Raw genomic sequence first — 27,108 nt, forward strand, 5'->3', positions numbered from 1 at the left:
GCTGAGGCAGGAGAATTGCTTGAACCAGGGAGGCGGAGGTTGCAGTGAGCAGAGATCGCACCACTGCACTCCAGCCTAAGAGCGAGACTCCGTCTCAAAAAAAAAAAAAAAAAAAAAAAAAAAGACCAGTTTGATGTCATAAGCCCCATATAATATCCTACTGACCTACTATTTCCCAGAGCCTAGAAGGCACAGAAGGAATTCTTCAACTAGGAGGTCAGCCTGCTAAGACCCAGAAGTCAGGGACCCACAAAGGCCCTCAGTGCAAGGAAGCAGTTTGGAGAACCCCTGTACTGATCACTGTTAACTGCCATGTCTGTCCCACTCCTGGGCCTGGTGTTTGGTCACCTCTGCCCCCATGTGGCTTTCCAAGAGTCTCTGACACCTGATGCAAATGCAGATGCTCAGAAGGTTGATGGTTCTCAGTCATGACAATAAGACGACCGAGAGGTGTAGGGATCAGGCCTGATAGAGTCAGGAAACTAAGCAGGGCAGACAAAAACAGTAGAGCGGGCTCAGAAAACGTCCCAGGCCTCAAAGGTTGATAATTAGTAACCAAACAGTTGACAACACTGGGGCCTTTTTGTACACCCCAACCCAATCCTCCACCCACTCCTAGCCTGGATATTTCAAATGAAGATTTCAGCAGACCCAGGGGCCAAACTCCCTTTCTGAAGATGTAGTAAGACCTAGAAACACAGAGAGAACTGAAATGTGGCCTTCTGAGTCAATTCTTTCCCACCCTTGATCAGCTCTAAAAGTACTAGGGTCCCTGTTATCTCAGCATAATTTGTGCTTGGAAAAGGCCTTACTTAAAATGGGGGAAAAAAAATTATAGTGAATATATTACTTGAAAACATATTTTGTTTGATTGAGGCTTTATCTTGGAGTATAAACTTATTTTATGCTAGATATTTTTAGTATTTAAATTACAATGCAATTACATGCTGATTCCAAAAATGAACCAAGTACGAATCACAGAATGATTTGTTTTGTGCTAATTGTCTCCACAAAATTGTTGCTAACATGCTCTGACATCAACGTTGGACACATTGGACTTTTGCAGTGAGATCCTAAAGAAGGCTCTTCAAAAATATTTGAAAAAGCCGGGCACAGTGATGCATGCCTGTAGTCCTAGCTATTAGGAAGGCTAAGGAAGGAGAATTGCTTGAGCCCAGGAGTTCGAGACCAGCCCGGGCAATATGGCAAGACCTCGCTTCTAAAAAACTAAAACTAAAAATTAAAAAAAGAAAACTGTTTTCCCAAAGGACTATATTAATCCTTGTTATTTAAATCCTTCTCATTGGAAGAGGCTATCATTTTATCAACTTGTTCATTTCTTTCTTCAGTTATTGGTCTAACTGTATCAGAACCTCTTCTGTCAACGTCCATAACTGAGAAGCGACAGCAAAGACAGTGCTTATTGTGGAAGGAGAGAATCTAGAACAGGCTTGAGGGCCAAATCTGGAAGATGCTTGTTTTTATAAATAAAGTTTTATTGGAATGAAGCCATGCCCGTCTGGTTATGCATTGTCTTACAGCTGCTTCCGCATGACCACAACAGGGTTGAGCAGCTGAGACAGAGACCATATGGCTCACAAAGCCGAAAATATTTACCATCTAAACCTGTGCAGAAAAAGTTTGCCAATTCCTCCTCTACAATATAACAGAGAAGTTGGTGTGCAGAGATAATTTCATAAGGGCTCAGTTCATAGTGAATAGTTTCATGCCATGCTCTTGCTTTCCCATGCAACTGTAACGTTTGGAGATTCAGACAACAAATGCTCAGAAGGCCAGAACCCCTGTCTCTGCAGCAGTAAGATTTAAGATAACTCAGATTTCAACATCTTGAAATCAAGGTTTATATTCATCTGTAGCCATATGGCTTTGAAATCTGGAAGACAAATAAAAAACTAAATTCCGAGTAGGAGAACTACATTAAGCCTACTTGTAATGGAAAAGAAATGATAAGATGTGTCCACAAGGAACTATCATAAAACAAATGAGAAGGTGCTCACTGCCCAGGGGAAGAAGGATTGCTCAAGGGAAGGCCATTCAGGACGTCAGCTGAGATTAACGGGAGGAAGGAACACACCCGTCATTCCAAGCCAAGTGGCAGTCTTCCATCTCCTTATCCATTAATGACCCATAATCTACCACATCAATTTTATGGTTTTTTGGCAAGGAGTTACGTTTCCTGCTCTGCTAAACAGAGCAGGGCAACGAAGCCTGCAGTGAATCAGACCCAGAAAGCCAACCTTCTACATTCTCAACTGCCCAAAGAAGTCAGCGACCAAAAGATCGTTCTGTAAGCCAAGAGATAACCAACTACTGATTTTCCAGACATGCCACAGGAAAGCAAACACTTTTCTGCCCCTCATTCTCAGGAACTGGAACTGTTTTGATCGCACAGTAAGCAACTCCTTTGAGAGACTATATAATCTCAAAAGCAAGGTGCCTGGCCACCTATCTAGTGAGGCAACGGAGGAAAAAAATCTAATTACAATATTTCAATGTGTTTCTGGCATGACTTGGGAACTACTTAAAAAAGATCTAGACATTTTCAGGGGAGGACTGTGGCGCCCTAAGCAGTCACTCTTGAAGCAGGGCCAAGCCAAGAGTTAGGAGCATTTAATTATTGGCACTTCTGGTTTTTCAGCAAGTTCCTCAGGTTAAAACCACACTAACCAAACATTTCAGATTAATTAACTCCTATACATCAACAAAAGAGAGACTATTCATTAGGACAGTCTTGCCGAAGATCTTGGTAGTTTGTAATATTAGCTGTGGTTCTTCCACCAAATTATGGGCCCCTGGAATATAAGAACAATGCTTTCTACATCTCTGTACCCCCAGCCACAGATGTTATGTCAGGCACATGGTATGGAATCCACATAACTATTTATAAGGTAGACACACCTTATAATAATCCAGAAGATTATCTTAGGTCATTTATTCCCTGGGTTAAATAATCTCAGACCTTCTTTGCAGGCCAAGGTTTCAAACTTCCTACACCTCGAGCTGGATCTAGCTCCTAGCACTGTGTCAAGACGAGGCCAGTCCCACTTCCACATGCAGCTGGTGGGATGGCAAATGGGAGGAGCCTCCAGGGCAGAAAACTCCACACTGTCCCTCAGATTTACAAATGCACAGCAGCCGTCACCCATTCATTCCTTTTCTAGGAATTTATCCTACAGATAGATTCCTCAGCATGTAAAATGACGTAAGGAGAAAGTCATTTATTGCAGCAACAGACTGGAGACAACTCGAACAGCCATGAATGAGGAAGCAGTTAAAGGAATTAAGGTACAGCCCTGATAAGGAAGGTTGTGCAGGCATCTGGGGAGAAATGAATGAAGAACTACTTCTCACACTGACACGGAGCAATCGCCAAGACACATCAAGGTACAGGAGAGTATGCAGAATATGCTGCCACTTGTATTAAAAAAAAGGAGGGGTGGTTGCGTGCAGTGGCCCACACCTGTAATCCCAGCACTTTGGGAGGCCAGGGCGGGCAAATTGCTTGAGCCCAGGAGTTCAAGACCAGCCTGGGCAATGTGGTAAAACCCTGTCTCTACAAAAAATAGAAAAATTAGGCAGGTGTGGTGGCGGGCGCCTGTAGTCCCAGCTACTCATGGGGAGACTGAAGTCGGGGGCTCTCTTGAGCCCAGGAGGCGGAGGTTGCAGTGAGCCGAGATCACACCACTGTACTCCAGCCTGGACAACAGAGTAAGACCCTACCTCAAAAAAAAAAAACAAAAACAAAAAACAAGGAGGGGAAGGGCACTTCCAGAATGCCAGACTAAGGACTTCTGACAACCTGTTTCTCCATAAAAGCAACAAGATCACTGGCAATTGTCAAAATCAACTTTTCAGAGCTCTGGAAATTAACCCTAGCCCTTTGCGCGGCCACTCTCGAGGCAGGGTCAAACCAAAAGAGTCAGGAGCACGTGGGTATTTGGCACCTCTGCTTTTCCAGCAAGTTCCTGGGATCAAAACCACACTGAACAAGCATGTTGCAAAAAAGGCTGCAACAATTCAAAGAGTGTTTATGCAAGAAAAACAAAGGAATCTCAGCAAGAACCGAATGGTTTGTGACGTTTTAACTTGCCCCATACCCACTCCCCTCTCCCCAGATCTGCGGAAGAGTTGAAACCAATGTCCTTGGAACCACAGTAGCTGTGAAAACCAGCAGTCTAGTAGCCACTGGAGGAAGCAGATCAGGATTGAAGCTCCCCAAAAAGCCCCATCCCCAGAAAACTGTCACTATCTGACCTGCCTAGCTACACTCCATGGAAAAGATCTATTCTCAGGGTAGTGGATCTGACTCTGTACATTTGGTTGTACAGTTGTCCCTTGGTGGCCTGGGGGACTGCTTCCAGGACTTCCTGTGGATACCAAAATCTATGGATGCTCACATCTCTTATATTAAATGGTGTAGGGCCAGATGCAGTGCTTCATGCCTATAAACCTAGCACTTTGGGAGGCAAAGGCGGGCGGATCACTTGAGCCCAGGAGTTTGAGACCAGCCTGGGCAACACAGTAAAACTCCATCTCGGAAAAAAATACAAAAATTAGCCGGGTGTGGTGGCGCACACCTGTAATCCCAGCTACTCAGCAGGCTGAGGTGGGAGGATCACCTGAGCCCAGGGAGGTCGAGGCTGCAGTGAGCTGGTACCACTGCATTCCAGCTTAGAAGACAGAGACCCTGTCCCAAAAAAAAAAGTAGGGGGACTGTATTTGCATATAACCTATACACATCCTGTTGTATACTTTAAATCATCTCTAGATTACTTATAACACCTAATACGATGGAAATGCTCTGTAAATAGCTGTTATACTGTATTGTTTAGGGAATAATGACAATTTGTAAAAGCCTGAACATGTGCAGTACAAACACAATTATTTTTTCAAATATTTTCAATCCATGGTTTATTGAATCTACAGAGGCGTTATTAACCTATAGATAGAGAGGGCTGGCTGTATCGGCATAAAGGATCCCTAAACAGAAACACAAAAACTTCAAAAAATTGGTTCCCTCCCAGGTGGGGACCTGGGGAGAGGGAATGAGGAGGGTTAGGAGGTAAGAGAGACCCAGAAGAGAGGCTTTGTACTGTACACCTTTCTTATCCTTTGAATTCTGTGCCCTGTGATTAGATTATCAATTCAAAAAGAAGTAAAATTTAAAAAATAAAATTTAAAAAGAATGCCTTTTAAGAAGAGGCCTTTTTTTGTAACATGCTTGTTCAATGTGCTTTTGATCCCAGGAACTTGCTGGAAAAGCAGAGGTGCCAAATACTCATGTTTTCCTGACTCTTTTGGTTTGACCCTGCCTCGAGAGTGACCACTCAAAGGGCTAGGGTTAATTTCCAGAGCTCTGAAAAGTTGATTTTGATAATTGCCAGTGGTCCCGTTGCTTTTATGGAGAAACAGGTTATCAGAGGTCCTTACTCTGAAATTCTGGAAGTGCCCTTCCCATCCTTTTTTGGTTTTGAGATAGGGTCTCACTCTGTGCCCAGGCTGGAGTACAGTGGCGTGATCTCAGCTCACGGCAACCTCCGCCTCCCGGGCTCAAGCAGTGCCCGCCACCTCAGCCTCCAGAGTAGCTGGGACTATAGACACACACCACCACACCTGGCTAATTTTTGTATTTTTTGTAGAGACGGGGTTTTACCACGTTGCCCAGGCTGGTCTTGAACTCCTGGGCTCAAGTGATCTGCCGGCCCTGGCCTCCCAAAGTGCTGGGATTACAGGCGTGAGCCACCGCACCACCTCCCTCCTTTTTAATACAAGTGGCAGCATATTCTGCATACTCTCCTGTACCTTGATGTGTCTTGGCGATTGCTCCATGTCAGTGTGAGTTCTTCATTCATTTTTCCCCAGATGCCTGCACGACATTCCTTCCCAGGGCTGTACTTTATTTAACTGCTTCTTTATCAATGGCTGTTTGAGTCCAATCCTGTTCAGGAGGTCTCGCATTCCAGGGAAGGCACCAGGCTGGCCGGGAGTCCCTGACCTGCTCTCACGACCTCACACCTCTGGACCTCCAGGCATGGCTTGCCTTCCCTCCTGCCTGAGCACCCCTCACTGGTCCCCCTGCCCCCACCTCATATCTGATGGGAAATCCTCCCTCACCTCCACGTCCAGGCTTTAAACCACCCCATCAGGGCCTCATCCTTCCATGCCCTGATCTCTGATTGCCGGCATCTCTCGCACTGGGCTGTGAGTGCCATCAGGGAGGGGCTACATCTGCTTTATTCACCATTCTCCCTCCCCCACAAGCCCAACAACTAGGACCGCAGAATACCTGCTAAAGCAATAAATGCCTAATTTGTGCTCCATTTCTCACCAAGCCAATGAAAATACCCAGGAGAGAAAGATCAGACCTCTCCCCTCTGACTTTTACAATATGGTATTTTCTAATTCTCCTGATGCTCACAAAGGTCTGTGTCATTTCAGTGCCGCAGGTCACAAACAAATGAGTGGTTTGAGCTCAAGAACAAAATGAAGATTGGGAAACATTCTACTGGTTTAGTATCATTTCCTTTTGCCTTGCAGAAAAGCACGTTGCCCCTGGTACTGAGGAAGAGGAGAAGCTGGTTACCTGCGGGAGGTGGACGGGCCTCGGTGGTGTTCAGTGCCAGACTCCTTCACGAGGTTTCCCTTGCAGCAAATGACCCTTAATTTATCCTGGTATGAGGACGCCAAGTAAATCGCTCCTGAGGAAATGGCAGGGCCCAGGTAGCGCGGGTTCGGGATGTCCAGGTACGCTCGGGCAGGGGTCCTGCAGAGTCCCAGAGTTCCAGTTACCTACATTGCAGGCTACCTCCATTGCTAGGCAGGTTAGGAAGGAACATGCGGCTGGCCCCAACACCTACCCCAACAGCTGAGGTTTTCCACGCATGAGAGGACAATGCTTACCCTGCCGAGGAGCGTGCCTGGATCTCAATTACTTCGAGTGAGTTGAAGTGGGTCACAAACAGATAGGGTTCTCTGTAGGCTGTGTGATCACCATGCAGGCACAGTGTGGGCCAAAGAATGGTGAAAAGAGGGAAAATCAAAATCCGGCCGCAATGCATTCTTTGACCCAGCAATCCTGTGTAAAGCAACTCACCCAACAAATACATATCTATGCACCAGAATAGTCATGCATGTTCGAGGATATTCACTGCCATGTGGTTTGTTACAGCAGAAGATGGAAAACAACTCAAGTGTACAGTGTAGGGATTGGCTAAATAAATTATAATACATCTGGCTGGGCGTGGTGGTTCACGCCTGTAATACCAAGCACTTTGGGAGGCCAAGGTGGGTGGATCACCTGAAGTCAGGAGTTCGAGACCAGCCTGGCCAACATGGTGAAACCCCATCTCTACTAAAAATACAAAAATTAGCCAGGCATGGTGGTGTACACCTGTAATCCCAGCTACTCAGGAGGCTGAGGCGGGAGAATCACTTGAACCCAAGAGGCAGAGGTTGCAGTAAGCTGAGATGGCACCACTGCACTCCGACCTGGGCAACAGAGGGAGACTCCATCTCAAAAAAATAAATAAATAAAATTATAATACATCTATGGAATTCTGTGCAGCTGTAAACATGCATGAAAAGGCTCTCTTTGTACAGATATGAAACAATGCCCAAGGTACACTGCTCAGTGCAAAAAGCAAGGTTCAGAATCATGTGGGAAGTATTCTGCCTTACTGATTTTTAAAAAGCTGGGAAAAAGAATATATATATTTTATGTGCTAGTATTTGCATAAAGTACTGGAAGGACAAGAAACTCATAGGAGCTTTTTTTTCTTTGGAGGAATAGGGATGGAGAATTTGGGAGATGGACTCTCTGGGTGAGACTTTTCATTGTATACCTTTTAAAACTGATTGTAAACATCTTCAAAGAATTCCATTTTAAAAAAGACTGGGTTCGGGCTGGGCGCGGTGGCTCATGCCTGTAATCCCAGCACTTCGGGAGGCCAAGGCGGGTGGATCACCTGAGATCAGGATTTCGAGACCAGCCTGGCCAACATGGTGAAACCCTGTCTCTACTAAAAATACAAAAAATTACCCGGGTGTGGTGACAGGCGCCTGTAATCCCAGCTACTTGGGAGGCTGAGGCAGGAGAATCACTTGAACCTGGGAGGTAGAGGTTGCAGTGAGCTGAGATTGCGCCATTGCACTACAGCCTGGGCAACAAGAGTGAAAATCCAACTCAAAAAAAAAAAAAAAAAGTCTGGGTTCTATTTAAAAAAAAAGACTGGGTTCACAGATATTTAGACATTGCTGGTCTTCTTAATACTCTATCTCTGCATGACAGTGTCACTGAAACTAGAGCAGACAGGACTGGAAATGTTTTCTGCCTTAAAGGGAAAAAGCACTATTATTCCTTGTGGCAAGACTTGGTATTAGACTTTTAAAGTCATGGGTTCTGGTATGCGTGCCCTGGTGCAGTTCCCTGGCCTTGAATCTGGGCTGACTCTGCGGTCTGCTCTAACCAGTAGATCGTGGTGGAAGTGAGCAGGCTTGCCAGCTTCTGCTTCTATATTCTTGGAAGAAGCCAGCGTGGAAAGCAACAAGGCCTCCAGCCACCAGTTGCAGCTGAGCGCCCACATTATGGCCAGCACTCATTGCGTGCCATGTTTGTGAGCCTGTCTTGGGCTTTCTAGTTGTCCCAGTGGCCCTGCTGATACGACATGAAGCAGAACTGTCCAGTCAAGCCACGGAGTTGGGGCCAATGATAAGCTGTTGTTTGAAGTCACTAAGCTTTCAGATGGCTTGTTATGCAGCAAGAGAGAAACAAAATAGCCTCGAAGGGTATCTGGGCCATGACGGCATTTCAGAACATTCACACAGATACGTATGTACACACTTGTATGTATGTGTGTGTTTAGTCTTTGATCCAACAGTTCCACTTTTAGGAGCTTATAATCAGGGGGTGCTATCTAACAAGTACAAAAAGATTAGTACAAGGATGTTCATCGCAGTGTTGTTTACACTTACAAACAAAACAGGCATGGCCTTAATGCTTTGCCTAATTAGAACTGGTTAAGTGAACAGGTGCTCAGTTATGCCATGGGACACTCTGCAGCCTTTGGAAATGACTGAAATAAATCCACAGGGAATGGGGCTCCTTTCTATCATGACAGCCTAGCAAATATTTCCCAGGGCTGGGACTGTGGGCTGGTGAATCTGGCGTAGGCAGCTCTTCATCAAGCCTCAGAATCTTTCCATGAACAGTTCTCCGGGTGACTGTTACACATGGCACTTGGTATCTAATGGAATTCACATGCACAGTGCTTAGGCCAAAAAAAAAAATTTCCACTTGCATTGCGGTTTTTTTTTGTTTTTTTTTGGGACAGAGTCTTGCTTTGTCACCCAGGCTGGAGTGCAGTGGCGTGATCTCGGCTCACTGCAACCTCCACCTCCTGGGTTCAAGCAATTCTCCTGCCTCAGCTTCCTGAGTAGCTGGGACTACAGGCACACGCCACCACGCCCGGCTAATTTTTGTATTTTTAGTAGACACGGGGTTTCACCATGTTGGTCAGGCTGGTCTCAAACTCCTGACCTCATGATCCACCCGCCTCGGCCTCCCAAAGTGTCGGGATTACAGGCGTGAGCCACCACACCCAGCTGCAATTCTTTTCCAGGACATCAGCTGCTGGCAAAAGAGAAGCCCCCACATTGAGCCTCACGTACCAAAGGCCAAAGGTAAGCGACTCCACTTGAGATCGTCTGTGCGGCTGCGTCTTCCGTAAGAATCCACGAACACTCCAAATTCTGCAAGGTGTCAAGAGCACACAGGCATTAGCACAGCCAAGAGCAGGGGCATCAGCGACACACATGGTGATGGAAGAATAAGGAGCAGAGCCCAGGGACCCCTGGCCAGATGGGACTGACTGTGAAAACCAAGAGGCCCTCTGCTGAGCCAGCTCTCAGCTTTATTAAAAATGAGGGACTTTTTAAATTTAATTTATTTTAATTTATTAAATTTTATTAAAGAAAGAGAACTCAAGCGAAAAGAAGGAAAGGAATAAGAGGAGGAGAGGGAAAGAGAAAGAGACAGAGAGAGAGGGGAATGAAGCGATCCGGAGGAAGGAGGATAGACAGCGAAAGACGGAAAGACTCAGGAAAGAAGGGAAGGGGAGGGGAGGGGATGGGGAGGGGGAGGGGAGGACCCAAGAAAGAAAGAAAAGAAAGAATGAAACAAAGAAAAAGACAGATAGAAGGATGGGATGGGAGGGGAAGGGAGGGGAGGGGAGGGGAGGAGAGCAGAGGACGAAATGAGGACAGAGTAAGAGAAATGAAAGGGAGAGAAAGAAAGAGCAAGGGATGGATGAGGAAAAAACTGCCTGCTCTTTGGAGAGAATGTGATAGAGTTAGACCACGCTAGTATCTGGTGATGGAGAGAAGCATCCCCAAGGGGACTTGGTGGTGCTGGAAGGACATTCTCTGTCCCCACAGTCAAACCTATCCTGCCCCAGAGCTCCACGTACCTTCCTCTAACCCCTCATGGGTCCCTAGTGTCCATGAGGACCCAAAAGGGCAGTGGGCGCAGCCACAACTCACCGTGGAAACACAGCAAGTACTCCTCTCGCTGCCCTGCGCTGTTCACCTGCACGATCGAGACAGGGAAGCTGTTGGAAGAGGCGGCAAACACAGCAGGTGCCAAGGAATGGTCATTCTTATCCAGGAATTCTGTAAAGGCAGGCGAGAAGCGGGGCTTCAGGAGTGAGTTCTGAGTCTCAGCGCGGCCTGAGCCGTGGGTGGGTGGGTGGGTAAGAGGAGGCGGGTCCTACCCTCGAGCGTGTACTGCTTCATGTCGATTTCGTAGAATTTATTGGTTCCAATGAGGATACTGTAATTGGTGAAGTGGATACAGCTGCAGGGCTCTGAGGTCTCTATCTCCTGAGACATGAGAGCAGAAGAGAAGGACAAGAGAGGTAACACAGGGCAGCCAAGGTCCACAGCTGTTCTGCTTCTGCCTACAGCATCTAGCCAAGCCCTGGAGAACACTGTCACCAAGCTTGTTCAGGTTGTCATAGAAAGCCATTCATCTTTTTTTTTTTGGAGACAAGGTCTCACTCTGTCACCTAGGTTACAGTGCAGTGGTGCGATCATAGCTCACTGCAGCCTCAAACTCCTGAGCTCAAGCAATCCTCCCACCTCAGCCTCCCAAAGCATCAGAATTACAAGCTTGAGTCACTGCACACGCCCCATTCACCTTTCATGCCTCTCAGGATGAACAGTGATCCATTTGTTATCTCTTCCTATTGTTCCATGCAACCCAAAACTAAGAAGACAAGGTCAAACTGCAGCTAAAAAAAGGCAGGGTCAGAAACACCATTCCAGGCTGGGCGCAGTAGCTCACACCTGTAATCCCAGTACTTTGGGGGGCTGAGGCGGGTGGATCACCTGAGGTCAGGAGTTCGAGACCAGCCTGGCCAACATGGTGAAACCTCGTCTCTACTAAAAATACAAAAAATTAGCCAGGTGTGGTGGTGTGCACCTGTGATCCCAGCTACTCAGGAGGCTGAGGCAAGAGAATCGCTCAAACCTGGGAGGCAGAGGTTGCAGTGGGCTGAGATCGTGCCATTGTATTACAGCCTGGGCGACAAGAACAAAACTCCATCTCAAAAAAAAAAGAAAGAAAAGAAAGAAACAGCATTCCAATGAAGAGACAGAACTTGAACAATACAACATTCTTATCAGAAGGGAAAAAAAAGACAGGAAAAATACACCAACTATTCACAGTGGTGGTCAGCAGCAATGGTTTTGGTTTCCTTCTTTTTGCTAGCTTCTAAGTTTCTAGTTTGAACCTATACTACCTATGCAGTCATCATCATGATCATCATTATTGTCATCTTAATTACCTGCTTCCTGATTATTTTTAGTTGTTTTTAGGCCAATCCTAATGTCATCAAAAAACCAGGCACACCTATTCAAAATGTGTGGCCGGGAATCATAAAGAAGCGGTGATTTCTGAGAATTTTCCTGAAGCTAACAGTTCAAATTCTAGTGAGCATTATCATCATCACTGAATATTTCTTGGTCACCTACTAAGTATGGGAAAACTTTGAGGAAGTATGATATAGTGAAATGGTAGAAAAAAAAATCAAACTTCAGTTTTGGTCTCAACTTTGTAGCTGAGGATTTTCTGCCAGCTTCAGTTGTCTTACCTGAAAATTGGGAATAACTGTCTCTGCTTTTCAGAACTGCGGTGAAACGTGCTTGTAAAACAGCCAGTTCAGTCCCCGATAGGGTGGGCACTCAATGAATACACCAACTAAACTAACACCACCCTGCCCAGAATGGAACAGTTTCTCTAACATGTAATGACCCTTATATATTATTCACCCTTCATTTCACTTTTTTTTTTTTTTTTGAGACAGAGTCTCACTCTGTCGCCCAGGCTGGAGTGCAGTGCCACGACCTCGGCTCACTGAAAGTTCCGCCTCCCGGGTTCACGCCATTTTCCTGCCTCAGCCTCCCGAGTAGCTGGGACCACAGGCACCCGCCACCACGCCTGGCTAATTTTTTGTATTTTTAGTAGAGACGAGGTTTCACCATGTTAGCCAGGATGGTCTCGATCTCCTGATCTTGTGATCCGCCCACCTCAGCCTCCCAAAGTGCTAGGATTACAGGCATGAGCCACCGTACCCGTTCCACATTTTTTTTTTTTTTTTTTGAGATGGAGTCTTCCTCTGTTGCCCAGGCTGGAGTGCAATAGTGCAATCTCGGTTCACTGCAACTTCCGCCTCCCAGGTTTATGCAATTCTCCTGCCTCTGCCTCCCAAGTAGCTGAGATAACAAGCACCCACCACCATGCCCGGCTAATTTTTGTATTTTTAGTAGAGACAGGGTTTCACCATGTTGGCCAGGCTGGTCTCAAACTCCTGACCTCAAGTGATCCACCCTCCTCGGCCTCCCAAAGTGCTGGGATTATAGGCGTGAGCCAACGTGCCCGGCCTCATTTCATTTTTGAAACTAATCATGAAAGCACCAGAAATATATCAGGCTTAGGAGGAGTGAGACACTCTTAGGTAGGGACATCAGACAGCATTCTCCAGAAGCCAGGCAGATTTAAGGATCTAACACACATCTCGTCCACACTGCAGTCATCATCACAGCTCACTGCTCCGAGAAGCAGCAGCTCCCTAATTACATACCAAAATAGTGCTAGCACTGGTTATTCCAGAAGGTTATATTAATAGACTCCTAGAATTCGAGAAAGATTCTGATAAGTGCTACCTGGAACTGCTAGCGTCTTAGAAAGAGCCCCTCCTTTTTTTTCCACTGGTTTTTCCTATCAGTCAACTTTCTGTTCTAACAAAAGGCTGAATTCACTGGGCTGAATGGGGAGGCAGTTTGCAAATGTGAGAAGAAAAGCAGGAGGGAAACCGCAGCTACTAGTGGCCCTGGAAGATCCTCCACAAAGGAAGGATCTCGCTCGTGACAGAGGTCACCCCAGGCTAAAGGCGGGTGGGGTGGAAGGAACCCAGTACAGACTGCATCCCAGGACAGTGCACTTTCCACACTGGCTCGCTGAGAGAGCAGGACCGGCTTTCCCACATTCAACCAAGGCAAGGCCCAGGACTTACTTTCCGGATGCAGTATTTGCTGAGGTTTTCGTTGTAGCGGAGAATGACGACTTTGCTGGGCATGGCTGCACAGATGCAGAGCCCGTTCTCAATCTGAAAAGCAACCAAGAAAAGAAAAAGACTGTCACCAGTGTGATACCGGCTGTGGGGCAAAACTAGGAAAAGCTCTCAAGCTCAGCGCTATTGATGATTCAGACCAGATCATTCTGTTTGGTGGGGGGAGGGCTGTCCTGGGCATCGCAGGATATGAGCAGTATCCCTGGCCTTGACCCACTAGATGCCTGCAGCACTTCAATCTGTGACAATCAAAAATGTCTCGAGCCATTACCAAATGTCCCCTGGTAAGGCAGAATTACCCCTGGTCGAGAACCAAGGCTTTACCTGGGATCCGGAGAAGGCCTCAGGGAGGCACCTGACACCACACACCTTTCCCACACATGTGCCTTCTGCTGGAGACAGAATCTTTTGACAAGCTTACCTTGTGAGGAGGGAGAAGACAGAATGAGGGAGAGGAGAGGAAAGGTGGTAGAGACTGCTAAACGAATTTAGAGAAAATTTCTTTTTTTTTGAGACAGAGTCTCACTCTGTTGCCCAGGCTGGAGTGCAGTGGCATGATCTCGGCTCACTGCAGCCTCCACATCCTGGCTTCAAGCGATTCTCCCACCTCAGCCTCCCAAGTAGCTGGGACTACAGGCGTGCACCACCATGCCTGGCCGATTTTTGTATTTTAAGTACAGATGGGGTTTTGCCATGTTGGCCAGGCTGGTCTCGAACTCCTGGCCTCAAGTGATCCACCTGCCTCCGCCTCCCAAAGTGCTGGGATTACAAGTGTGAACCACCACACCCGGCCCACATTTAGAGAAAATTTCAATCCAAAAGGAAAAGTTCTTAGCTAAGAACTCATACACGTGCAGAGTTCTACATCAAAACTCTTTTTTTCCAGAACAGCTGAAACCCTTTTACATCTCCTGCTACAACCAGATGTTTATCATTCACCAAATGAGGCTTACTGCTCAAATCAGTCCTGGCATGAAGGTCAGCAGCTGGTACAGTGGGTGAATGAAGATGGGCCAGGATGAGGGAGGAACACACAAGAAAAGGGAAATTGTTAGCAATGTTCTATTTCTTGGACTGAGTAGTGAGTGTGTGGATGCTTACGACATTATTAGGCTTTAGGATTTACGTATATGTTCCATACATTTTTTGAACAGTTCAGATATTAGAATGAAAATAATTTCTAATTTAAAAAACTAATTTTTGTTAGCTGGGCATGGTGGTGCATGCCTGTAATCCCAGTTACTCGGGAGGCTGAGGCAGGAGAATCACTTGAACCCGGGAGGCAGAGGCTGCAGTGAGCCAAGATCACACCACTGCATTCCAGCCTGGGTGACAGAGTGAGACTCTGTCTCAAAAAAAAAAAAAAAAAATTTGGCCAGGTGCAGTGGCTCATGCCTGTAATCCCATGTAATCCCAGCACTTTGGGAGGCCGAGGTGGGTGGATCACTTGAGGCCAGGAGTTCGAGACTAGCCTGGCCAACATGGTCAAACCCTGTCTCTACTAAAAATACAAAAATTGGCCTGCCATGATGGTGCATGCCTGTAGTCCCAGCTACTTGGGAGGCTGAAGCGGGCAAATCGCTTAAAGCCGGGAGGCGGAGGCTACAGTGAGCCAAGATCGTGCCGCTGTGCTCCAGCCTGAGTGACAGAGCAAGACTCTGTGTCAAAAAAAAAAAAAATGTTGATTGAGCAGCTGAATGAACAAACGTGCAGTGTGCTCTCTTCTGAGGGGCAAAATGCGATGGTTTTCAACAGCAGAACGCCAGTAGCCTCAGGGGGTCTATAAACACCTGATTCAGACTTAATTAAAGTTATACATGTACATGTATATATACCCACAAACACTCTTTTTTACTATTTTCTACTTTAACTTTTAAGTTCACAGGCACATGTGCAGGTTTGTTGTATCAATAAACTCATGTCATGGGGGTTTTGTTGTACAGGTTATTTCATCACCTGTGTATTAAGCCTAGTATCCATTAGTTATTTTTCCCAATCCCCTCCCTCCTCCCACCCTCCACCCTCTGATGGGCCCCAGTGTGTGTTGTTCCCCTCTATGTGTCCATGTGTTCTCATCATTCAGCTCCCACTTATAAGTGAAAACATGTGGTATTTGTTTTTCTGTTCCTGCGTTAGTTTGCTTAAGATAATGGCCTACAGCTCCATCCATGTTCCTGCAGAGGACATGATCTCATTCTTTTTTTAGAGCTGCATTAATATTCCATGGTGTATATGTACCACATTTTCTTTATCCAGTCTACCATTGATGGGCATTTAGGTTGATTCCATGTCTTTGCTATTAGGAGTAGGCTGCAATGAACAAACACACGCATGTGACTTTATAATAGAATGATTTATATTCCTTTGGGTATATACCCAGTAATGGGATTGCTGGGTTGAATGGTATTTCCACTTTTAGGTCTTTGAAGATCCCCACACTGTCTTCCACAATGGTTGAACTAATTTATACTCCCACCAACAGTGTATAAGTGTTCCTTTTTCTCCACAACCTCACCAGCATCTGTTATTTTTTGACTTTTTGATTAAAGAAGCAAACAAAGGTATTTTATGTGCCACTTTTCAATATGCCAGAAGCTACAAATGAATTAACTTGAGTTCTCATGAACTGACTTTGTTATGTAAATGTCATAAATTTGAATTTTTAAATTTCTAGTAATGAAACATACTTTCATCTAGTTCAGACGTGGAGATCCACATTAGATTTTTTTGAAGGTTCGTCTCTCTCTCACAGACACAGCAGATACACACATGCACATGCACACACACTTATTTTTAAATTATGGATCATCCTTCTAGTTTTGTTAATTTTATTCCTGTTTTGCTCTCAGACATTTATTTTAGATTCAAAACCTGTACAAATTTCATGGCTACACAAATTATTTCACGTGCCTAAAGGAGGCAACAGAAATTTAACCTAGTTTGAGGATGTACAATTGTGAAAGTTGTTAGAATCAAAATGGAGTCGCCAATGTTAACAAAACCCTGACATTAGAGCAGGAGGAGGCCATGAAGAGAGGGTTCTCACACTTGTGTGCCTGATAAAAAAGAGACTCGACAAAAACCACAAAGGCCATTGCAACCTGTTTTTTTTTTTCCCTGTCACCAGGCTGGAGTGCGGTGGCGCAATCTCAGCTCACTGCAACCTCCGCCTCCTGGGTTCAAGTCATTCTCCTCCCTCAGCCTCCCGAGTAGCTGGGATTACAGGCGCCCGCCACCGTGCCCAGCTAATTTTTGTATTTTTAGTAGAGGCGGGGTTTCACCATGTTGGCCAGGATGGTCTTGATCTCTTGACCTCATGATCCACCCGCCTCAGCCTCCCAAAGTGCTGGGATTACAGGCATGAGCCACTGCGCCCAGCCAGGCCACTGCAATCTTACACAAAAAATACTTCTGCAAGGACATCCGCCCAGTGACTACCTGTCCAACCTTAGACAAGCATCAGTCTTGTTATTAATCTTTGAAGCCAAGGATAATTATTTCAAAAAGATTATGGAATCCTCACTTACAAACCTCTGTCTTCCTTTATCTCCCTAGATACCCACATAGTTTACAATGGCACGTGTATTCCCATTGCAAAGCCCTGTTCCCAAATCAATCTCTTTTCTTTCAGAGAGCCCCTCTCTGTTTGTTATTTAAGTTGACACTATCTTGAAGGTGAAATCAACGAGCTCTGTGGGAAGAGAGGTAGTGTCAATTTCCAGAACATTCCACCAGCTAGGACTCTGAGGGGAGCTTACCTTGCCTGCCCCAAACAAGTGGCAGCCCTTGACAGCTTCAAAAATGTTGGGTGAGATGTCGGGCTGGGCGGGCAGGTGGGACTGCGCCAGGGACTGTTTCACTTTCTTCACGTCCACAAGACACAGTGCCCGCTCTTCTCCTGAACAGGAAAAGGAACAACCTCTCGTCAGCATGAAGCTGTTAAGTAAAGGTACGGGACGGTGGTTCTAGTTCTAGTCACAAGTAAAAGTCACAAGAGGCCACACAGATGATCTGAGTTTTCCACAAATCCATATAAACATATTTTAGGTCCATGATTTATTTATTATTATTATTTTTTAATTTTTGAGACAGAGTCTTGCTCTGTTGCCCACACTGGAGTGCAACGGTGCAATCTCGGCTCACTAAAACCTCTGCCTCCTGGGTTCAAGCGATTCTCCTGCCTCAGCCTCCTGAGTAGCTGGGATTACAGGTGCATGCCACCATGCCTGGCTAATTTTTTTTTTTGTATTTTTAGTAGAGACGGGGTTTCACCATGTTGGTCAGGCTGGTCTCGAACTCCTGACCTTGTGATCTGCCCGCCTCAGCCTCCCAAAGTGCTGGGATTACAGGCGTGAGCCACCATGCCCGGCCCAGGTCCATGATTTAAATCTAAGACAATAACATTTGGCCTTTTAGTCAAGATTCTGAGGAGGGTGGAATTCTGCAGACATAAAATTGGAGAATGTGAACTGTACTTTCAAACATGCTCCCCAGCAAAGTAAAGAACGAATGTGTGAGGGAGGAATGAGGGGGCATTCTATGAAAAAACAGCCTTAGACTATCCAAATATGTGGATGTCAGGAGAGACAAAAGGCTGAGGAACCGTTCAGATTAAAGGAGACTAGAGAGGCATGATTAAATGCAATGCAAATTCTGGGACATTATAGAAGCCACAGGTAAAATCCAACTATGGGCAGCATAGTGGATACTTGTATTATAGTAAGGGTAAATTTCCTAAATGCAAAAATTATAGTATGTGAAACTATTCTATATGATACTCTACGTGTGGATATATGTCATTATATGTTTTTCAAAACCCATAGAATGTATACCACCAAGAAAGACCTCTATAATGTAAACTGTAGACATGGGGTGACAATGATGTGTCACTGTCAATGTGTCAATGTAGGTTCACTGACTCTAACAAACGTATCACTCTGGTGGGGGATGTTGTTAGTGGGGGAGGCTATGCATATATGAGAACGGGGGTATACGGGAACTCTCTGTACCTTTCAATTTTGCTGTGAATCTAAAACTGCTCTAAAGAATAAAATAAGGAAGAGAGGAAGATACGGAGGAAAAAGAGCTGAGATTAAGAAAGGCCAGTTCTTGTCCATAGTATGTCAGTCCCTGGATCCAGCCATGCCTGAAACAAGACCTAACTGTTGATGTTTTAAACACTGAATCGATATATTACTGTTTTCCCCCTTTAAAAATAATGTCACTAACACAGACAGAGAGAAATAAATTGTGCCCTGGTTATGTAACAGAATGTCTTCAATCCTTAGGTTGATATACTGAAGAACCTGGCGTCATACCTGCAACTAACTCTCAAATGGTTCAGGAAAGAGAGAGAGAGAGTGTGTGTGTGTGTGTGTGTGTGTGTGTGTGTGTGTGTGTGTGTGTGTGTGTGTGTTAAGAAGAGAGAGAAAAAAATTATGACAAAATATTAGCAAATGGTGACTTGAGAGAGATCACACAGTTAACAGAGCAAGCAAGCTCTCAGAAGGTCAGGGCCCACAGTGGTTTCGTTGCAATCAGGACAAAGGGTTTGGCTTTAGAGAGTCTTTGAGGCTTAGCACTCTTCACTTGGCCTAACAGTGGGATGTTCTTTGGGAATGTCAGACTGTGCTAAACTGGATACTGGAAGGGAACTGAATCTGGACAGAGGGGGTCCATTAGCTGAGGCTTGGGCATCTATGGGGACACAGAGATAAGAGCTACAATGGCTCCCCTCTACTATTTTGTGTTTTACGAGCATGAAACGTGGCTTCAACATATTGGCTCCCTTGAAAGTAAAGAAAAAACACCGTGTCCTTGGCCTCACACCTGCTATCATGAGTAGCTTCTCCAGGTCCTTGATAATATAAATTTGGAAGACTGCTCCAATTCCTGGGACATGGGTTAGGGAGTTTTTCAAGACATTCAGGGCGTAGAGACCTTCCTCGGTGCCCACCAACACCACCTGCAAGGGCAGAAGTCCGAAGGCAGAACATAAGCACGGTCACGTCACCAGAACAATCTCTAGTAAGAGCAACAAGGCCTCCACAGCCCTTTCTTTCTTGATGGGGTGTGGCTGTAACTAGACACCAGCTGGCCATGCCCATGCAAGCATTACCTGGTCACTGAAGGGCAATGTGCAGTTCATGTCTAGACGGTCATCACCTTCCAGTTTCAGCAGGGAGTTTCCAAGCAGTTTCTTTTCATAGGTGAAAGAAAAGAAAAACAGAAGACATCGTGAGGCTGATCTGTTTATGACCAAACCATCCAGAGAAACCAAGAGAAGGTTAAGGCCAAGTTATTCCTGGAAATGCTCAGAAACGCACATATGCTCTTAGCTCAGCTGGTATTTTGATCTGAGCTCCAAATGCAAAATGCGAGTGCTATTGGTATCTCTGGGGCAGCTGTTAATTAGCATCTGAGTTATAACTTGGCTGGGATGCAGAAATAAGGGAGCATAGTAGACATGGAAAGCTATTCTGTGACAAGAAATAAGCTGAAGCTAAGGAGATTTCACCTGCACAGGGTTAATAAGACACATGAAAGACTCCTTCCCCCATAAGGCTGCAGCAGAAGTGCAAAGGCGCCGTGTTAGCAGCGAGCCAGCACGCCTCTGCATCTCTTTACCTGAACCCAGGCAGGCAGAAGCTCGTAAGAAACACAGTCGCGGGCCTATTGTACACATATTAACAAGGATTTCAGTAAAAGGCTCACATGTGTAATGACCAACAAGTCATCTAAACAGGTCTAACCACTGAGTAAAGCCCTTTTCAGGAGGCTTGTGGTTAAGAAACTGCCAACTGCTAACACATAAAGTGTTTATTAGGAGTGAAGAGTCTGAAAAGAGCTGTTTGGTCTTCGCTGGAGCAAACGTCAATGAGCAATGAGCACTGTTTGTATCCTGGAACATTTTAGGTGGGGTGATGCCAATCACAGCACACCTACGTTTCTAACAGCTTAAGGATAAGTAGGACTCCAAACCTGCCTACGAAAGAGCAAATACTGCAAAAACAACTGAGATGCTTATGAAAAGCCTTCCTGGAGGGGACGCAGCTGCCGGCAGCCTATTGTGCTGCTTCGTGGCCAAAGTGCTTCTAACTCAAGCCTTCAAACCAGACAAACTCATTTGAGTAAACAGGAGAGAGGATTTCCTTATAAGTACATTTGCTGTTGCATCGCCACAACCAAGGTCTACAATGCCACCAGAGTAGGCTACTGATGCCGATTCCCCCATTCTTTTTCCTTTGTTTTGTTTTTACAGTCCATGCCTCGCTCTGTTGCCCAGGCTGGAGTACAGTGGCACAATCGTAGTTCACTGCAGCCTCAAACTTCTGGGCGATCCGCCGGCCTCAGCCTCCCTACTAGCTGGAACTACAGGTGCATGTCACCACACCTGGCTAACTTTCTTTCTTTCTTTTTCTTTTTTTAAGAGATGGGATCTTGCTATCTTGCCCAGTCTGGTTTCAAACTCCTGGGCTCAAGTGATCCTCCTGCCTTGGCCTCCTGGGTCACTGGGACCACAGGCATGAGCCACAGCATCCCTGATTCCCACATTCTAAATGGATCATGATGCCACACAAGCTACCTTGGTGCTTGTGCCTTCATCACCACCAGACTCCTGGCCGTGACACAGTCTAGAGCCATCAGCCCTCGGAAAGAGAGCCCGAGGGGAATCAAAATGGCCAATGGGATTCTCGTCGTTAACACCAGTTACCAAGTCAGCCCCCTTTACAAAGACAACCTCCAGGGCCCGTTTTCATACTCACAGCATCGGCTTCTGCTTTTTCCCTAGAAACTCTCCCACCTGCGACAACTGATTCTAAGGCGGTGACCCAGCGCTGTTTGTCAGGGAAGCTGGGAGCTAGCAAGTAGAGGGTTCTCCCGGGCCAGCAGGTGGTGTGCGGGTGAGATTCCATCTTCAGTATGTATGGGACATCTAGGAGATTTCACAGAGAGCACAGGATTGGGTGTGGATTTCCCCCATTCCCACTGGGAGAGACGGGCCTGAGAGATCAAAGATGCCCACCAAACCACGCAAATCCCAGTTACCGCCAAGGCGGGGAGCGGAGGAAGATGGGCCTCCTTTGCAGAGCCAATCTTCCCTGTACCACCCCTTCTGTCCCTGCTGATTGGCCAAGCCCGGCCCACCTCCAGGGCGGGGCTCCTCCGGCTCCTCCTCACCTGCTTTGGCTGTATTTGCGAGTTCGGAAGCACCAACGGCACCATGAATAGATACATCCCCGTCGGGAAGGCACAGCTCAAATTCTTCCACCGGCCTCTGTCCAGCTTGGTGCAAAGAGGAAGGGCAGAAAGAAAAACAAAAGAACAGGAACAAGAACAAGGGGAGAAGAGAGGAGAAGAGAGAGCGAGAGAGACAGCAAGGGAGAAAGAGACAGGGTACGTGTGTAAAGAGAGGCGCACGAGAACAAGGAAGGGACAGAGGTGTGCAGAGAAGGCAGAGAGGGAAGATAAAAAAAAAATAAAGTGTGTCAGATGAGTAGCACAGTCAAATTTCTGATGACGATGCGGATTTATGGGTTAGTTGACTGAGGCAGAAGTTCTCGGAAGGTGTATTAGCAGGTGGAATCTTCAGGGCAGCGCCCTGCGGGTTCTTCAGGGGGGAGACCTATAGATGTGAGTATCGCACCAATAACCTTTAGAGAAGTCATTTGGTTTGTAAGTTTCAAAAATGGAAAAGCGTAGAAGGCTTGCAAGGCAGTCCAAAACACAAAGCCTTCGCGCCAGCACTGGGGAGACCTGGGTTAGCCACGTGCAACGACCTTCCCCCTGAATTATTAATTTACCTTCTCTGGCTTCATTGTCGTAAATGAGGACTTTTGATCCCTCCAGGACAATGTACTTCCTGTCCCAGCCTTGCTGTCCTCGTTTGTTATTCCTGGGGAAAGAAAGATGGAAAAGAAAAATGTCTGAACTCAGAAGAAACATCAGGTGGAGGATAGGATGAGGGGGTGGCAGAGTTCCTAGAAAAGACACTTCCCTAGAAAACATCAGGGACAGAAGTGGCTTGTGCCAGCACCTGCTCCAGCCCAAGCCACCCTGCCACGCTACCTGGGCACCTTCATCCACCCTTCCAGGTGCAAGCTGCTGCTGGGCTCCTTGGTCTGGAGACCTGGGGAGTTCATTTTGTCGCGGCAGAAGGCCTCGGTGAAGTGTGTGGCGTATTCAGCAGGCAAGCCGCAGGTGGCTGGCAAGCACGTGGAGCACTTGGGGTGACACATCACCTGACATTCTAGGGAAGAACAGTGAGCAACCTGAGGGCATGCTCAGCCGACCCCGGACCCTTCCCTTCCTCTGCCAGCCAACCCCCCTGGGCTTCTCTACCCTAGCCAGGCCCAGAGTCTGGCCCTGACTTGCAGGTAGTCTCCTGAGCTTCCCCTGGTGCCAGGCCCCTGCAGAAACGGAAAACAAAAGTGCCAAGTGCTCTTGACCCAGTTTTCCAGGCTTCAATCCAGGCCACCCACAAACAGGTGTGTAAAGAACACGTTTGCATGTTTCAGTTGGAGTCAGCGGAAAGGTAGGGAGAGACCAGCCTGACAAAAAGGGGCTGGAAATTAGCAAAGCCTAAGGCACTTTGAGCAGCAGGCTGGAGTCATGAGCTGCAGACATATATAAACTCACAGCTTCAACAGGGGAAAAATAGCATCCTCCTACTGAAATAAGAAGCTCAAAAATGAATGCACTATATGATGAGTTAGAAAAAAATCACCTCCACCTGATAGACTTTTTTAGCTGGAGATGCACAGGTGCCCAGCACAGATGCACAACTACTGATCTTACCGAGACATTTGGATGCCTGGCGTCCAAAGTGCACGGTATCCAGACACACAGCACACTTTGTGGCTCGCATGTTCAGTCCTACGTTGAATCGGTGAGGAATATTGTGATGCATGCGTTCCTTAAGACGCCGACTAAATTCTGGAGGAAAATGTTTTAAAAAATCATTAGAGTACTGCAAACGATCCCATCAGGAAAGTGAAAAGACAACCCACAGAAAGGGAAAAAATACTTGCAAATCAAATCTCTGATAAGGGACTCATATCTAGAATATAGAAAGAACTCTTACAACTCAATAATAAAAAGACAACCCAATTTTAAAATGGGCCAAGAATTTAAATAGACACCTCCCCGAAGAGGATAAATGGCCAACGAGCACATGAAAAGATGCTCAACATTATTAGTCATTAGAGAGATGCGAATCAAAACCCCAAGCAGACACCACTTCACAACCACTAGGATGTCTACAGTCTAAAAAAAGGAAGATAAGTGTGGATGAGGATGTGGAGAAACTGGAACCCTCACACATTCCTGATGAGAATGTAAAAATGGTGCAGCCACTTTGGAACTCAGTCTGGTAGTTCCGTAAAAGGTTAAACATAGTTACCCCAGGACCCAGCAATTCCACTCCTGTTTATATATCCAAGGGGACTGAAAACATGTACCCACAAAAATCTGTACATAAATGTTCACAGCAGCATAATTTATGACAGCTAAAAAGTGGAAACAACACAAATGTCCATCAATGGTGATATGGTTTGCCTGCGTCCCCACCCAAATCTCATCTTGAATTGCAGCTGCCATAATTCCCATGTGTTGGGAGGGACCTGGTAGGAGATAACTGAATCATGCGGGTGGTTTCCCCCATACTGTCCTTGTGGTAGTGAATAAGATCTGATAGTTTTATAAAGGGAAACCCCTCTCGTTTGGTTCTTATTCTCTTTTGCCGCTGCCATATGAGACATGCCTTTTGCCTTCCACCATGATTGTGAGGCCTCCCCAGCCACATGGAACTGTGAGTCTATTACACCTCTTTTCTTTATAAATTACTCAGTCTTGGGTATGTCTTTATCAGCAGTGTAAATGGAGTATTATTCAGCCATGAAAGGAATGAAGTTCTGATACATGCTACAACATGGGTGAACCTTGAAAACATTACATTCCATGAAAGAAGCCAGACACAAAAGGCCACACGCAGTATGATTCATCTATATGAAACGTCTAAGAGAGGAGATCGACAGAGACAGAAAGTAGATTGGTGGTTGCCAAGAGGAACATGAGTGGAAGGAGAATGGCAGGGGACTGATAATGTGTATGGAGTATTTTTTGGGTGGGGGGGGTGTGCCAAAATTGTTCATAAATTAGAATGTGATAAGGGTTACATGACCCTGTAAACTTACTGAAAAAGATTGAATTGTACATTTTTAGTGAGTGAACTGTACGGTATGCAAATTACATCTCAATAAAACTGTTAAAACCATTAGAACAGGTTAGTTACAGATTTTGAAACTATTAACACTAACAGATGCATCTAGATTTATAAGACTCAACTTAAAATCTCCATTATCCAGTGATTAGGAATCAGGCTTTGTTTAAGAACATGTTACTGGTAGGAGATTGACTGACTACATGATGGTAGGCTCTCCTTACAACATCACGCCCTTCCTTTCTTGGGAAGGTGCAAGGAATAAATAACAGGAATGCACTTTGAAACTGTGTGGTGCAGTATACACGAAGGAGCAATATACTGTAGTATTATCACTATTCAGGGAAGTTTCAGTGGACACCACAGCCAGAGGCAATGCTTTCCTCTATCTTGTCATCACCATTTTAATGACTTTAAGAGTACAGCTCTTTGGCTGGGCACAGTGGCTCAAACCTGTAATGCCAGCACTTTGGGAGGCCAAGGCAGGTAGATCAATTGAGGTCAGGAGTTCAAGACCAGCCTGGCCGACATGGTGAAACCCTGACTCTACTAAAAACACAAAAATATTAGCCGGGTGTGGTGGCATATGACTATAATCCCAGCTACTCAGGAGGCTGAGGCATGAGAATCGCTTGAGCCTGGGAGGCAGAGGCTGCAGTGTGCTGAGATCATGCCACTGCTCTCCAAGCCTGGGCAACAGAGTAAGACTCTGTCTCAAAAAAAAAAAAGTAAAGCTCTTTGATTCAAGGAGTTATATAAACACAGGAGGAAGAAAATGACTTCAGGCTAAAGAAAAACAGCAACAAGAAAACACCATCTGGTTTACAACCAAAACAGGTTTGATTGCAATGCCATGATGCTAAACCACAGCTCCACCCTAGTGTTCCTAAGACATTCCAAACAGCTTCCTTGGCCTTTTCTTAAGTCCTTTTAATCTCTAGGTAAACGGAGTACATTTGAGACCAGCAAGAAAACTCCTCACACTGTTGGTAGAAATATACATTGGCACAAACTACCAACACTCAAAATGTACATGACCTTTAACCCAATGATTCATTTCCCAGGAATTTCTCCAGGCACAACACCCACAGAGGCACAGGATGTCCTCTGCAAGGTGTTTACAGTAACAGGGGATTGGAAACAACCTAAATGGCCATCGACAGGAGCCTGGCTTAACAGGTGAATTGCATGTTCACACCACAGACTACTATGTGGTTCTCTGAAAGAATGGGGTAGGTCCTTATGTACTAATGTGAAACCTCTAAGATAGCACTTTAATGAAATGAAGGTGTCTTGCAGTATATACTGTAGTGTGCTATGATATTTATAAGAGAAAAAACGCCTGAGAGATGTGCTTATTTTTTCTTGTTTTTGTTTTTGAGACAGAGTTTCAGTCTTGTTGCCTAGACTGGAGTGCAAAGGCTTGATCTTGGCTCACTGCAACCTCTGCCTCCCAGGTTCAAACAGTTCTCCTGCCTCAGCCTCCCAGGTAACTGGGATTACAGGCATGCGCCACCATGCCCGGCTAATTGTGTATTTTTAGTAGAGACAGGGTTTCTCCATGTTGGTCAGGCTGGTCTCGAACTCCCGACCTCAGGTGATCTGCCCACCTCAGCCTCCGAAAGTGCTGGGATTACAGGCATGAGCCACCACTATGATATTTATAAAAGAAAAAATGCCTGAGAGAGAGAAACGTGCTTATTTTTTCATATTCTTTTTTCTTTTCTTTTTCTTTTTTTTTTTTTTTTTTGAGATGGAGTCTTGCTTTATCACCCAGGCTGGAGTGCAGTGGGGTGATCTCGGCTCACTGCAACCTCCACCTCCTGGGTTCAAACGATTCTACTGCCTTAGCCTCCCAAGTAGCTGGGACTTCAGGCGCGTGCTACCACACCCAGCTAATTTTTGTATTTTTAATAGAAACCAGGTTTCACCATGTTGGCCAGGCTGGTCTCAAACTCCTGACCTCAGGTGATCCGCCTGCCTCAGCATCCGAAAGTGCTGGGATTACTGGCGTGAGCCACCACGCCCAGCCTATTTTCTCATATTCTTTAAATATAATCACACAATGGTCACATACATGAACCAACACTGGAAGGATACAGCGGCTGAAAGCAATGGTTGACTCTGGGTAAGGGATCTGAGGATGGGGAGCCAGAAGACTGACTTCTTTTTTTTTTTTTTTGAGACGGAGTTTCACTCATTGCCCAGGCTGGAGTGCAATGGCGCAATCTCGGCTACCGC

The 27,108-nt window shown here is 45.9% G+C and overlaps 1 protein-coding gene across 11 annotated transcripts in view; it reads right to left on the reverse strand.

Moving 5' to 3' along the window:
• CIT (citron rho-interacting serine/threonine kinase) overlaps positions 1-27,108 on the reverse strand; it is a 189,838-nt gene that overhangs the window by 5,240 nt on the left and 157,490 nt on the right. For 6 of the 11 annotated variants that reach the window (XM_054443447.2, XM_054443446.2, XM_054443444.2 and 3 more), the window contains 14 exons: positions 23,445-23,582; positions 22,716-22,896; positions 22,451-22,542; positions 21,828-21,932; positions 21,413-21,582; positions 19,765-19,845; positions 19,476-19,611; positions 17,405-17,544; positions 13,590-13,682; positions 10,788-10,896; positions 10,558-10,686; positions 9,688-9,768; positions 6,922-7,000; positions 6,605-6,784 (listed from right to left, as the gene is read on the reverse strand). In XM_054443447.2, the coding sequence (XP_054299422.1) occupies positions 6,605-6,784; positions 6,922-7,000; positions 9,688-9,768; positions 10,558-10,686; positions 10,788-10,896; positions 13,590-13,682; positions 17,405-17,544; positions 19,476-19,611; positions 19,765-19,845; positions 21,413-21,582; positions 21,828-21,932; positions 22,451-22,542; positions 22,716-22,896; positions 23,445-23,582 (1,714 nt within the window). Of the gene's footprint in view, positions 1-6,604; positions 6,785-6,921; positions 7,001-9,687; positions 9,769-10,557; positions 10,687-10,787; positions 10,897-13,589; positions 13,683-17,404; positions 17,545-19,475; positions 19,612-19,764; positions 19,846-20,273; positions 20,319-21,412; positions 21,583-21,827; positions 21,933-22,450; positions 22,543-22,715; positions 22,897-23,444; positions 23,583-27,108 lie in introns of all 11 variants that reach the window. The other 5 variants (XM_054443445.2, XM_063646778.1, XM_054443440.2 and 2 more) reach the window with 1 other exon arrangement.

The sequence above is a fragment of the Pongo pygmaeus genome, chromosome 10 (genome assembly GCF_028885625.2).
Source record: "Pongo pygmaeus isolate AG05252 chromosome 10, NHGRI_mPonPyg2-v2.0_pri, whole genome shotgun sequence".
NCBI classification, from domain to species: Eukaryota; Metazoa; Chordata; class Mammalia; order Primates; family Hominidae; genus Pongo; species Pongo pygmaeus.